This window comes from Ambystoma mexicanum, chromosome 9 (genome assembly GCF_040938575.1).
Source record: "Ambystoma mexicanum isolate Mex_15411 chromosome 9, UKY_AmexF1_1, whole genome shotgun sequence".
Taxonomy (NCBI): Eukaryota; Metazoa; Chordata; class Amphibia; order Caudata; family Ambystomatidae; genus Ambystoma; species Ambystoma mexicanum.
Genome location: NC_090931.1, coordinates 1,536,516,702 through 1,536,530,961, shown reverse-complemented (window position 1 = coordinate 1,536,530,961; position 14,260 = coordinate 1,536,516,702). Strand labels below are relative to the sequence as shown.

Below are 14,260 nucleotides of genomic sequence, written 5' to 3'. Positions count from 1 at the left end.
TCCAAGACCACACCTACACAACGTCAGGCACACTGGCAGACCATTGCGGACATCATAAGTGCCCTTGGAATCGTGAGGCGCACAGCTACTGAATGCTACAAGCGCTGGAATGACCTGAAGCGCAGGGCAAAGAATAAGCTTGCCTCAAGTCATGCCGCAACTCTAGTGACTGGAGGTGGGTCTCCAGCAGACGACATAGAACTCACTCCACATGAGCAGGTTGCTGGGACCTACGTCATAGAGGAACAGATCCAAGGCGTGGGAGAACTGGCAGATTATGAGGCACTGTCCGGTGAGTGCACATGCATGTGTGTGTCATCCATGTGCATGGTGTGTGTGTGTGTGGGAGGGCTTCTGTTTGGGTGCCAGGTGAGGGGGCGTGTGCCTGAGTGGTTTGGGTCACCCATGTGCCTCTTCCTATACATTCTGCGCACCAGCATTTGGGTATAGCAGCATCCCTTCTGCCAACATTAGACATCCAGCCCAACACCACGCCAGTTGCCCTTGGAGTGTCATCTTGCCACAACATTGTTGATTATTTACCTCTGTTTATTCAGGCAGATTGTTTGCATACCACCACTTTTACTCGGGATTTCTCAGTCCTATTGTCACATGTCTGACATGGCTATGGTACAGTGGACTGGCTTTGTTTCCTGGATATGATTTGTTTAGACATGTCCCTGTGCTATAGGACCATTTTGGGCTGCCAGCTGCAGGTTAAACATTTGAACCATTTCAATGAAAAAAATCAATTACATTAGCAAACTGGACTGAATGAACAATTGGTGACCTCCTCTCCCTCTTCACTTCATGGCTAGGGTACATGCCATCTGTGTGATGGCATGTGTATTTGACCTGCCAATCACTGGCCAATGTGTGATGCCACTGCTAGGCAGCATGCAGCAAATGTGTTCATCCTCCATCTTGGTGTCATCAATGTGTGCCATCTGCCTACCCTTCAAACGCAGTGACGGTGCAGGCATGGGAGGGTTTTAGTCATGTGGGACATGTGTCAATCAAGTACTGTTTCTGTAGCCTCTCAGCCCTAATTGTGTGCCATAGTGCTAATGCCTGTTTCCATTTGTTTTCTTTTATGTCTTTGCAGGGGATGACGCACTTGATACTGCTGGGCTTGTGGAGATGGTGCAGACCCAGGAGGGGTCTGAGGGCCAACCGACCACCAGTGAGGGACGTGGTGTGGTGGTGGGTGAGAACCCACAACTGCTGCAGGTCGTGCTCTCAAGGGGTGTCTCTGGCTGCACCTCCCCCGAGCTGTATTCAGGTCTCGATTCGGATGATGAGACCTATGTGCCGTCGCAGGTGAGTGTTCCTGGGAGGGATTCTGTTCTGTCCGACCCACCTGCACCAGGGTTAGAACCCTCAATGGGGATGTCAGTGTTGGCAGGTACGCCTTTGGTGGTTACGGATGCAGGGTCACACTCTGCGACATCTGATCCTGTTCCTGGGCCAGCAGATCAGAGGGGGAATGCAGTCCTGCAGCCTCAGGCAGTGCCGGCACAGCAAGGCGCAGTTCGCCTTGCCCCAGACAGGTGTGGTGCCCGCCGACATGGTGGCCGTCAGCCACCTGGCAATACCGCATGGGAGCAATCCATATACGGTATGGCAACACAACAGGCAGCATCATCAGAGATGATGGCTCAGGCCATGGATAGGGTGGCCACTTCCATTGTCCCCCCCCCGAAAGGCTGATGGAGCGACTACAGCAGGCAACCGACTCCATCTGCCAGTCACACAGGGAGGACATGTTGGCGTCCGACAGGGACAGGCGGGCGGCACTGGCGACTCTGCAGGAAGCCATTTCCATAGAGTCCCAGGGCCACAGGGAAGCCCTGAGGGTGGAACCCCTTCACCTCAGGACGACTCTTGTTGAGCTTGAGGCTTTAACAAACAGAAGGACAGAACAGCAGCTGGAGCGTCTCACACGTACGCTCTCAGCTGAGATGCAGGCAACTAGGGCGGAGGTCCGGGCATCCCGTGAGTTGTTGCATGGGGACCTCCGCACACTTATCCTCCAGAAAGATACCTACCACACCCGCATGCTTGCAGCCATGGAGGAACAGACTAGGGCTTTGCGTGGGCTGCCTTCCATAGTGCCACCACCTCCTGATGCAGCTGCAGAGTGTGAGGAGAGCACAGCAGTGATACTCCCACAATAGGGTAGCCGTGTAGGCCATGAGCCCATGGAGGTGTTTTTTTTCCGCAAGATCCTCACAGGTGGGTTTTGGTGTGCACCCTGTCCTCGGACCTCCTGGGTGGCCTCCCCCACCCCCCCAGGCCCATTAATGGCTTTTTATTTATTTATTTATTTTTTTGGGACAGTGTGTTGCCTTGTGTGGCTCCCGTGGGCATACGCTGCATTGTGGCTGGGCACATGCAGGCTTGTCATGAATTTGGTTCAGATGCTCGGGTTTTTGTGACACACACCCCTCCTGCTTCCCGTTTCCATGGGCTTGCAAAGGGTGTGCCCAAGTGACATTGACGTACATGGTGACATTGGACTCCCATTCGATGTGTGGGCAGTCTGTGGTCAATACTGTGTATACATTCATAGTGCATATTGTTGTATTGTACACTGCATGGTGTATTGATATGTGCCTCTGCATCCATCTCATCCTCCTAATTTGCAGGTCCATTCCTCATGTCTTCACAATGCAGTCCACCTTGGAACTGGAGTCCATGTTGTAAGCAGTGCACCTACACTCTTGTGTGGCGCTAACACTGTATACTTGGAAGTGTTCGGAGGGCTGGCATCATCAGGTAGTGAGGCTAGCAATTTTTTAAGTCTGTAATGTCATGTTTAAGGTAGGTTGGAGGTTGTGTAGGTGATTGGTATTCTTGGTAAGTATTTGGTAATGTGTGTTGTAGGTCCTGCATTACTGTGAGCATTTCATGTGTGGCCATGTTTCTATTAGGGACACTGTAGCTGGTGACACTTGGGACATGTTGTGGGGATTATTTTGTTTCCTCTCACATTGCATGACATGCCATGGTGTGTTGTGTGGCCGTGCCGTGCCGGGGAGGGGTTGGGTGACATGGCACTGTTTTCATGTAGTATTTTACGAGTGGGTATTCATTTCTGCAGCATGGAAGTGTGTCTTTTGATGACACTTCATTGGTGGTGTTTGTGTAGGTAGGGATGCACACATTGTGACACTTCCACATGAACAATCTCAGGCAGCTATGGTTCTGACAGTTGACTGTCCCTTTGTTCGTTTTAATTGTCAGGTCGAGTCATCATTGCTTATCAGATGGTATGTGCCAGGGCTGTGTGCACTCCACTGGGGTGTGATTTCTATGTGAAGTAATTAGCCACCAGCTGCGTACGGGCTGCCTCACCCTGTGCCCTCTCCCCTCCCATGCCCAGCGGGCGTGCATGTGGTTGGGGATGTGGGGGCACCACCATGTCCACAGCCAGGCCCCGGCGTGTTGCAACATTGTGCAGGAAACATGCTGCCACTATGATCCTGCACACTACTGGGGGCGCATATAACAGCTGCCCGCCAGAACGGTCAAGGGAGCGAAAGTGTGACTTGAGCACCCCGAATGTGCGCTCCACTATGCCCCGGGTTGCAATATGGGCTGTAATATGGGCTGTGTTGTATCTTACCTCTGGAGGCGTGATGGGGTTCCGAAATTGGCGTCATCATGTGGGTGCTCAGAGGGTAGGCACTGTCCCCTGGTGAGGAGGTGATGGGTATCATTAGTGAGGTAGTGACATAACTCTGCATCTGACATGCATGCATGTGCAGTGGCATTCATACTCACCAAGCAGCCATATATCGCCATGCCGCCCAGCTTCTAGGTCCCGGTTTAGGGTAGACATTCGGTAAATGAAGCTGTCGTGGGTGGACCCTGGATAGTTGGCTTATACAGAGGTGATGATTCCCTTGGCATTACATACTACCTGCACGTTGATGGAATGCCAGTGCTTGCGGTTCCTATAGATGTGCTCAGATGCCCTGGGGGGACGTAGTGCCACATGGGTGCAGTCAATGGCACCTAGCACTTTTGGGAATTGTGCCACACCGTAGAAATCGAGGGCGGCAGCCTTCCTTTCTGCAGGTGTCCTGGGCAGGTATATGTGCCTACGGACTGATGGGCGTGCAGTGATGATGTTCAAGACCTGGTGTAGTCAGCGTGACTGCGTGGCCTGTGACACCCCGCCCACTATGGCACTTGTCCGCTGAAATGATCCTGTGGCCAAGAAGTGCAGTACATTGAGGACCTTCTCCAGGGGGCTGAGTGCTTGGGAGCACAGGGTGGGTGATGTGAGGTCATCCTCCCACTCACTGACCAGGTCCAGTATTATGTGTGGTGGAAACCTGTACCTCCCATACCCCTGGTCATCGGGCATCCCAAAAAGGCTGGTTCTGGGAGTGAAAATTCGGGCCCTCACTATCCTCCTCCTCCTCCTCCTTTGGTAACCCACAGCCACTGCTGCTAGGAATGGTATATTCATCCTGGCGTCTGAGCTTGTTTGTTGTTTGCGCGCACTTTTATGCTGCACGGGTCGACGTACGCCTGCTTCATGCTGGCGTACGTGTTTCAGGATTGGACCATTTATTTTTCGGCGCGTCATAGACGAACGTGTGAATCTTCCCGCCCACCCCAGGAATACACGTAGCACGCTCTTCCCAGGCCCAGTCGCGAGTAAATATTCCCGGCTATCCCTGGAATGCACGTACCCCACTCTCACAGGCCCAGTCGCGTGTGGAAGTTCACGTGCACCCTGAAATACACATACCCAGGCCAATCGCGTGTGGAACTTCCCGCGCACCCTGAAACACACGTAGCCAGGCTAATCGCGTGTGGAACTTCCCGCGCACCCCGTAGTACGCGTACCCAGGCTAATCGCGTGTGGAACTTCCCGCGCACCCCGTAGTATGCGTACCCAGGCTAATCGCGTGTGGAACTTCCCGCGCACCCCGTAGTACACGTACCCAGGCAAATTGCACGGCTGGGGCGTGGGGGTGCAGGGGGACATGAGTGGGGGCCTGGTGGAGGCTGCCCCTGGTGGCTGGGTGCAGGGAGACATGAGTGGGGGCCTGGTGGAGGCTGCCCCTGGTGGCTGGTGGCTGGTGGCTGGGGGGTGGGGGTGGTGGGAGACATGAGTGGGGGCCTGGTGGAGGCTGACCCTGCACTGCTGGGGGGTGGGGGTGGTGGTTGACATGGGTGGGGGCCTGGTGGAGGCTGCCCCTGGTGGCTGGGGGTGGGGGTGCAGGGAGACATGAGTGGGGGCCTGGTGGAGGCTGCCCCTGGTGGCTGGGGGGTGGGGGTGGTGGCAGACATGAGTGGGGGCCTGGTGGAGGGTGCCCCTGCACTGCTGCGGGGTGGGGGAGGTGGTAGACGTGTGGGGGCCTGGTGGAGGCTGCCCCTCGGGGGTGGGGGTGGTGGGAGACATGAGTGGGGGCCTGGTGGAGGCTGCCCCTGGTGGCTGGGTGCAGGGAGACATGAGTGGGGGCCTGGTGGAGGCTGCCCCTGGTGGCTGGTGGCTGGGGGGTGGGGGTGGTGGGAGACATGAGTGGGGGCCTGGTGGAGGCTGACCCTGCACTGCTGGGGGGTGGGGGTGGTGGTTGACATGGGTGGGGGCCTGGTGGAGGCTGCCCCTGGTGGCTGGGGGTGGGGGTGCAGGGAGACATGAGTGGGGGCCTGGTGGAGGCTGCCCCTGGTGGCTGGGGGGTGGGGGTGGTGGCAGACATGAGTGGGGGCCTGGTGGAGGGTGCCCCTGCACTGCTGCGGGGTGGGGGAGGTGGTAGACGTGTGGGGGCCTGGTGGAGGCTGCCCCTCGGGGGTGGGGGTGGTGGGAGACATGAGTGGGGGCCTGGTGGAGGCTGCCCCTGCACTTCTGGGGGGTGGGGGTGCAGGGGGACATGAGTGGGGGCCTGGTGTAGGCTGCCCCTGCACTGCTGGGGGGTGGGGGTGCAGGGAGACATGAGTGGGGGCCTGGTGGAGGCTGCCCCTTGTGGCTGGGGGGTGGGGGTGGTGGGAGACATGAGTGGGGGCCTGGTGGAGGCTGCCCGGGGTGGCTGGGGGGTGCTGGGAGACATGAGTGGGGGCCTGGTGGAGGGTGCCCCTGCACTGCTGGGGGTGGGGGTGGTGGTAGACATGTGTGGGGGCCTGGTGGAGGCTGCCCCTGGTGGCTGGGGGCTAGGGGTGGTGGGAGACATGTGTGGGGGCCTGGTGGAGGCTGCCCCTGGTGGCTGGGGCGTGGGGGTGGTGGTAGACATGTGTGGAGGCCTGGTGGAGGGTGCCCCTGCACTGCTGGGGGGTGGGGGTGGTGGTAGACATGTGTTGGGGGCCTGGTGGCTGGGGGGTGGGGGTGGTGGTAGACATGTGTGGGGGCCTGGTGGAGGCTGCCCCTGGTGGCTGGGGGGGTAGGGGTGGTGGGAGACATGAGTGGGGGCCTGGTGGAGGCTGTCCCTGGTGGCTGGGGGGGGGGGGGCTGGTGGTGGACATGAGTGGGGGCCTTGTGGAGGGTGCCCCTGCACTGCTAGAGGGTGGGGGTGGTGGTAGACATGGGTTGGGGCCTGGTGGAGGCTGCCCCTGGGGGGTGGGGGTGCAGGGAGACATGAGTGGGGGCCTGGTGGAGGCTGCCCCTGGTGGCTGGGGGGGTGGGGGTGGTGGTAGACATGAGTGGGGGCCTGGTGGAGGGTGCCCCTGCACTGCTGGGGAGTGGGGGTGGTGGTAGACATGGGTGGGGGCCTGGTGGAGGCTGCCCCTGGTGGCTGGGGGGGTGGGGGTGCAGGGGGACATGAGTGGGGGCCTGGTGGAGGCTGCCCCTGCACTGCTGGGGGGTTGGGGTGCAGGGGGACATGAGTGGGGGCCTGGTGGAGGCTGCCCCTGTACTGCTGGGGGTGGGGGTGCAGGGAGACATGAGTGGGGGCCTGGTGAAGGTGCCCCTGGTGGCTGGGGGTGGGGGTGGTGGGAGACATGAGTGGGGGCCTGGTGGAGGCTGCCCCTGCACTGCTGGGGGGTGGGGGTGCAGGGGGACATGAGTGGGGGCCTGGTGGAGGGTGCCCCGGCATTGCTGGGGGGTGGGGGTGAACATGAGTGGGGGCCTGGTGGAGGGTGCCCCTGTACTGCTGGGGGGTGAGGGTGGTGGTAGACATGGGTGGGGGCCTGGTGGAGGCTCCCCCTGGTGGCTGGGGGGTGGGGGTGCAGGGAGACATGAGTGGGGGCCTGGTGGAGGCTGCCCCTGGTGGCTGGGGGGTGGGGGTGCAGGGAGACATGAGTGGGGGTCTGGTGGAGGCTGCCGCTGAGTGCTGGGGGGTGGGGGTGGTGGGAGACATGAGTGGGGGCCTGGTGGAGGGTGCCCCTGCACTGCTGGGGGGTGGGGGTGCTTGTGTTGGTGATCAGTAGTGCAAGGTGACATGTGGGTTGGCTGGTGGCCATGGTGGATGGGTTGCCTGTGGGACATGAGCAGGGGTGCAGGGTAGTCACCTGTGGTGTGAGCTGCTGCAGGGGCCGTGGAGGGTGTAGAGGGAACACCTGGGAGGACCCACGTGGGCAAATCACGTGTAGCATTCCCCGGCACCACCGAAATGCACGTACCCTGCTAAAATCGCGTGTGAATCTTCCCGCGCACCTCGGAATACACGTACCCAGGCCAATCGCATGTGGAACTTCCCGCGCACCCGAAGTACACGTACCCAGGACAATTGCGTGTGGAACTTCACGCGCATCCCGAAGTACACGTACCCAGGACAATCGCGTGTGGAACTTCCCGTGCACCCCGTAGTACACGTACCCAGGCTAATCGCGTGTGGAACTTCCCGCGCACCCTGAAGTACACGTAGCCAGGCCAATCGCGTGTGGATGTTCCTGTGCACCCAGGAACACACGCACACGCTATTTTCACACAGCGGGTGTCCGTGTTTGTCGGTACCCCTTTGCACCTCATTTGTCCTAGAGGGCCACTGTACGGCCCATTCATCATGGCTGTATATGGGTGCTTTTTGTTAGTGCACATTTTGGCGCACATTTTTTTCAGTCGCAGGGGTGCTACCGCCTGCTTTCTTGTGGTGTACTTGTTTGGCCCTGTGCGCGTCTTTGACCGTGCGCTGGTTTGCCCTATTCGATTCCACGAATACGGGTTGTAGGCGAGCGTGTGGGCGTTACGTGCACTTGCCTCCTGTGCTTCCCCCGTGACGCCCATATTTTCACGCGTTTTCCCCATTGCGAGTGTTACGCCCCATGTTCCGCCTACTTTTGTGATGTGTGCCGCGCTATGTGCGATTTCGCAGTGGCCGTGGCGCACGCTGTTGGATGACCTGTGCGCCGGTGTGCGCGGCGCACATTTTTAGCGCACATCCAATGTTTTTCTCGCGCACGGACTTCCATGAATCGATGTGCGCTGGTTTGCCTGCGATTTTCGCACTTGCACTGCGATTTTCGCACTTGCACTGCGATTTTCGCACTTTTACTGCAATTCGCACGTTCTGGCACCTCTGCGCGGAAATTTTCAGCGCACATTATTTCCATGAATCGACCCCTTAATGGGATTTAAAAGGTATTGACTATGGCAATATGCTTCATCATATATAAGGATTGGTTGCCCAATGTAATTGGCTGATTCCTGGTGCTGTAATCCTTATCCTGGCTAGAGTAGCCCGCTGACATGGTGCAAAGGGTACCATTTCTAAATTAAAACGAGGGTTCTAGAAAAGACTTCTTATATTTTATGAGTGCATGTTTGGCTCTCAGGGAAAAAAGGTATTTCAAACAACATCTTTGGAAATAAACCTCAGAATACACTTTGCGCAGTGGCTTGTGGAAGAAGTCTGAGAACGGACCGCAGAGGGGACCACATAAGTTGTACTAGTGAGATGCATGGCTACATATGGAAGCAGAGATTCCTTCAGTTGTACTGGTGATATGCATGGCTATATATGGAAGAAGAGATTCCTAGGTTGTACTGGTGAGATGCATGGCTACATATGGAAGCAGAGATTCCTTCAGTTGTACTGGTAATATGCATGGCTACATATGGAAGAAGAGATTCCTTCAGTTGTACTGGTTAGATGCATGGCTACATATGGAGGAAGAGTTTCCTTCAGTTGTACTGGTGAGGTGCATGGCTACATATGGAAGAAGAGATTCCTTCAGTTGTACTGGTGAGGTCCATGGCTACATATGGGAGCAGAGATTCCTTCAGTTGTACTGGTGAGGTCCATGGCTACATATGGAAGAAGAGATTCCTTCAGTTGTACTGGTGAGGTGCATGGCTACATATGGAAGCAGAGATTCCTTCAGTTGCACTGGCGAGATGCATGGCTACCTATGGAGGCAGAGATTCCTTCAGTTGCACTGGCGAGATGCATGGCTACCTATGGAGGCAGAGATTCCTTCAGTTGCACTGGCGAGATGCATGGCTACATATGGAGGCAGAGATTCCTTCAGTTGCACTGGCGAGGTGCATGGCTACATATGGAGGCAGAGATTCCTTCAGTTGTACTGGTGAGGTGCATGGCTACATATGGAAGAAGAGATTCCTTCAGTTGTACTGGTGAGGTGCATGGCTACATATGGAAGCAGAGATTCCTTCAGTTGCACTGGCGAGATGCATGGCTACCTATGGAGGCAGAGATTCCTTCAGTTGCACTGGCGAGATGCATGGCTACCTATGGAGGCAGAGATTCCTTCAGTTGCACTGGCGAGATGCATGGCTACATATGGAGGCAGAGATTCCTTCAGTTGCACTGGCGAGATGCATGGCTACATATATGGAGGCAGAGATTCCTTCAGTTGCACTGGTGAGATGCATGGCTACATATGGAGGAAGAGATTTATTTTCAGTTATTTACTGGTCACTTACACCTCTCACACTTTGAGAGGCTCTGGGATTGTCTAGCAGCCCCTTTTATCCCAGTGGTGTAGTCGACCTTCCCGGGAAAGGCAGCCAGGTGACCCCCGTCACTCTGAAACGGCTCCATAAAGAGACCTCGGAATGTCAGTTGCGAATGGTTCTGCCAGATCCCTTGGAAGCATATGTGGGTATCACAATGCGCCAGAGCAAAGGAGCATGGGGGAATGTTATTTGTTAAGCACGCCCATCCATCTGCACTGCTGTACAGCAACGCTACAAACCCTGGGGTGTTTGCCTTTGCCTCCCAATACTGCAGAGCCTCGTGGTAATTAAGGATGCAGGCAAGAAAACTGCAAACATGTTTACAAAATGCACATAGTTAAAATGAATGGACATGCTATGTACCTAGATATAAATGTAGGCTGTTCTTGTGTTACATGAGGCGTGATCGCTCCTTTCGTTGTACTAAGATGGACTTAAATAACGTTTCTTTGCATTCCAAGACACCTTTGCATCAGAGACGTTATGATGGAGGGCTAGAGCACCATTCACCAGCTGGCTCTTTTACATGATAGCGGGCCTCGTTATTGGTGCCAAGACGTTGTAGTGAGGACCTCGTGCGGTTTTGTAATGAGTGCAGTAGTTCAAGGATTGCTCTCACACCTAGAGGAGATGTTGATCATCGGTGTGTATGAACCCTCCCTCCCCACTCCCTTTAAAAAGTCATAACTTCTAGAAAATGACTTTCGAAGTGCATGGAAAGAACGTTATTTCTATTCAAAGTGTGAACAGCAAAGTACACTTTTAAGGATTTGGCCCTACATGTGCTCCATACATTGTGCACAATTATTTTAATTTTTTTTGCCGTTTCTGTAGGATATTTGATTGTGAAATAAAGTGCATGCCAGCAGCTGGATCCTGGAAACGTCCACTGGCCTAGTGCAGCCTGACTGTAAATAGACTCTGCTGTTATGCGCTTGTCATCTGTTGTCAGTTGAGGACCGTATAACATTTAAGGTAGCGTGTCTGGTATTCAAGTGTCTGAACAATCGAGCACCCGATTACCTCCCGCATTATCAGCCGTCCAGATGCTTACGTGCAAGGGACCAAGATCTGCTGGCTATCCCGTCATCTACATTTCTGTCTAGAGGGGACAGAAGATTTTCCGTGTTTGGTCCTAGACTCTGGAGCAGTATGCCCAGGGAAATGAGGACCCTGGATTCCCTGGTTAAGTTCTGCAAGGCCCTGAAAACGTTTCTGTTTAAATACATGTTCAGCTATTCTGGGCCTGCTGGAACTGCTTGCCCTCTAGGATGGAATACAGGTATTAATACAATTCTGGTAATCTGTCTCAGCAGACGTCATCTGTGCCATCATACGGTTTGGTCCGTTTCGAGCGTGCTACAAATTCATAAAATCAAGGTTCACTGCCCTAGTCCAGCCTGGCTGTTATGCGCTTGTCATCTTCATGCAGGGTTTACTGCCCTAACCCAGCCTGGCTGTTCTATGCTTGTCATCTTTATGCAGGGTACACTGTCCTAGCCCAGCCTGGCTGTAAATAGACTCTGATGTTATGCGCTTGTCATCTGTAGGCAGGGTTCACTGCCCTAGCCAAGCCTGGCTGTTCTATGCTTGTCATCTGTAGGCAGGGTTCACTGCCCTAGCCAAGCCTGGCTGTTCTATGCTTGTCATCTGTAGGCAGGGTCCACTGCCCTAGCCCAGCCTGGCTGTTATGGGGTTGTCATCTTTATGCAGGGTACACTGTCCTAGCCCAGCCTGACTGTTCTATGCTTGTCATCTGTAGGCAGGGTCCACTGCCCTAGCCAAGCCTGGCTGTTATGCGCTTGTCATCTTCATGCAGGGTTTACTGCCCTAGCCCAGCCTGGCTGTTCTATGCTTGTCATCTGTAGGCAGGGTTCACTGCCCTAGCCCAGCCTGGCTGTAAATAGACTCTGATGTTATGCGCTTGTCATCTGTAGGCAGGGTCCACTGCCCTAGCCAAGGCTGGCTGTTATGGGGTTGTCATCTTTATGCAGGGTACACTGTCCTAGCCCAGCATGACTGTTCTATGCTTGTCATCTGTAGGCAGGGTCCACTGCCCTAGCCAAGCCTGGCTGTTATGCGCTTGTCATCTGTAGGCAGGGTCCACTGTCCTAGCCCAGCCTGACTGTTCTATGCTTGTCATCTGTAGGCGGGGTCCACTGTCCTAGCCCAGCCTGGCTGTCCTATGCTTTTCATGTGTAGGCAGGGTACACTGCCCTAACCCAGCCTGGTTGTTATGGGGTTGTCATCTGTGTGAGAAACCTGAGGGTATCCTCACACCTACTCCCCTTGGATCCTCTGCTCGGGTGGCCAGGGAAAGGCCCCCTGATCGTCCTCTCCTTTACCTCCTCGTACGCCTCCCCTGAAAGCGTTGGTGGTAGATCCATGAGGGATCCAGGTGATGTAATACAATTGCCACAAACAGTCTATCGCGACCGCTGAAGATGTCTGTTTGCTTGGAAACAGAGCCTACTATTAGAGGGGATGCAGGAAAGGCTTATTTTAAATGAACGGCAATTCATTGGGTTCTACATTTTGCTAAATGGCAATGATGTCACTTTTTTTGTTCCAGGTGCAGGCCACCTTCCAGGATGCTCCTGCCTGTTTCTCTGAAGAGGAGTGGACGGTTTTGCAGGAGTGGCAGAAGGAGCTCTACAGGAATGTGATGAAGGAAGTTCACCAGGCGCTGCTCTCTCTGGGTACAGTTACGCCATGTTATTGCAGACTCTTGGAATGCGTTTTGCTTTTGTGTGTCTGCCCCATGCTCCTGATATAGTTTATGTGCAGGCGGAGTGTGGAAGCTCCATGTAGTAGCAGCAATGGAGGCCTGGGGAGTGTGAGCAGCAAAGAGGGAAACGCTGTAACTGCCACGGCTGCTGAGATGTCAGGGAAATGAAGGGGCACCAGTGTCAGGATTGAATGGAGAAGAAGCCAGCAGTGGCCACCCCTGGGGGCAACAGGCAAACTGAAAAGAATTCCTAGCAACATCCCAGAGTCTGCTGTGTGTTACACCGTTTTGGGTAAAATGAGCAGTGTTTGCTTGCTTGCTTGCTTTGTGTGCAGTGGAGTGGGTTGGAGAGTAGTCCGTTTTTTTTAAACACTTTTTTTTTTTCTCGATTCCCCAAAACAGTAATCCTTGACTTGTTTGTCATCTTTTTCCTAAATGGGCGATCCCAGCCCTCATAGCCTTGTGTGAACCTATCCCTCACCTTACTTCCGTTTCCTCTCTCCTCCGCCTATTTGTTTCCCATTCTTTTCCCTCCATTCACTTACCATGCCACACCAACCAACTATATCTGAGGTCGGTATTGAAATTACTCAATATTACATTTTTTAAAAAAAATTGATTTCTCATTTAAAAAAAAAAACTTTGTAACTGCCACGTCAACTTCAATGAGTTGTAATTTGCATATGGGTTTTCCTCTTGTCTCATGTCACAGCTGCTCCTGGCGGGTGGGGGGGGGGGGACATCAGTGGGCAGGCAGAGGAAGCAACAGTATTGATGTTGTATATTTTACTTGGTTTTTTGCTTCCCACTTTGGAACTGGGTGAGAAAACGCAGTTGCTGCTCATTTTGCACAGACTCCTGAAACTGATCAAGCCGTGTGTAGGGCCTAGAATATCAGGGTCCACTCCATGTAATTGGGCTAGGAGGGGAGTCGCAGTAAATTGCATATTATTGCTCCCCTCTCGTGATAGTACAGACACACAGAGCTGCATTAGCTCCGATTGCTATGAAGCACGGTCGCAGTTGTGCCTGCCATTATTTTTCGTAATCTGTGTTGTGATGCATGATTAATGGGATCTTGTCACTGTTAGGATTGATTTTTCTATACTCTGACCTGGTGGACAGATGTCTAGAAGGACAACCTAGTTTAGTGACGGGGACAACTCTGGGAGCTGTAGCCAAACCAGTTCAAGGTAGGTGGACGAGTGGTCTAGGCTAAGTCTCAAGAGGTGGTGACCTTTTAAGGGGTCCTTAATGATTACACATAGTGAAAAGTCAGGGAACAGTCAGGGAACAGACTTAGACAATCAGTTATAAAAATACACATTTGTTTACGGCCACACAACACTATGAAAAATGACTACTAGCATGTAGTATTATCGCACAACACTAAATAAAATGTACATATATAGAATCACTGGAGTAGGGCAAAATACATAAAAACCCCTGAAAAGGAAGCGGAGTATTAGTATGCAGCACTACAGGTCAACAGAGATGCTACACTCACTTTAGAAGTCACTCCCTAAAATGTAGGAGGCTGTGTGCCCAAAGTTCCATATAGTTTGGGAGACGGGAAAACATTTGTGTACGTTTTCTGGGGTCCAATGAAGAGTTTCAAGTGGTAGAGAAGAATTGGTTCTCACTAACCAAATGTCCCCAACAGT

At 54.0% G+C, this 14,260-nt stretch overlaps 1 protein-coding gene across 2 annotated transcripts in view; it reads left to right on the top strand.

The window, feature by feature from the left end:
• LOC138489464 (zinc finger protein ZFP2-like) overlaps positions 1-14,260 on the top strand; it is a 235,428-nt gene that overhangs the window by 21,878 nt on the left and 199,290 nt on the right. For both annotated transcript variants that reach the window (XM_069617190.1, XM_069617191.1), the window contains one exon: positions 12,441-12,567. In XM_069617190.1, the coding sequence (XP_069473291.1) occupies positions 12,441-12,567 (127 nt within the window). The remainder of the gene's footprint in view (positions 1-12,440; positions 12,568-14,260) is intronic.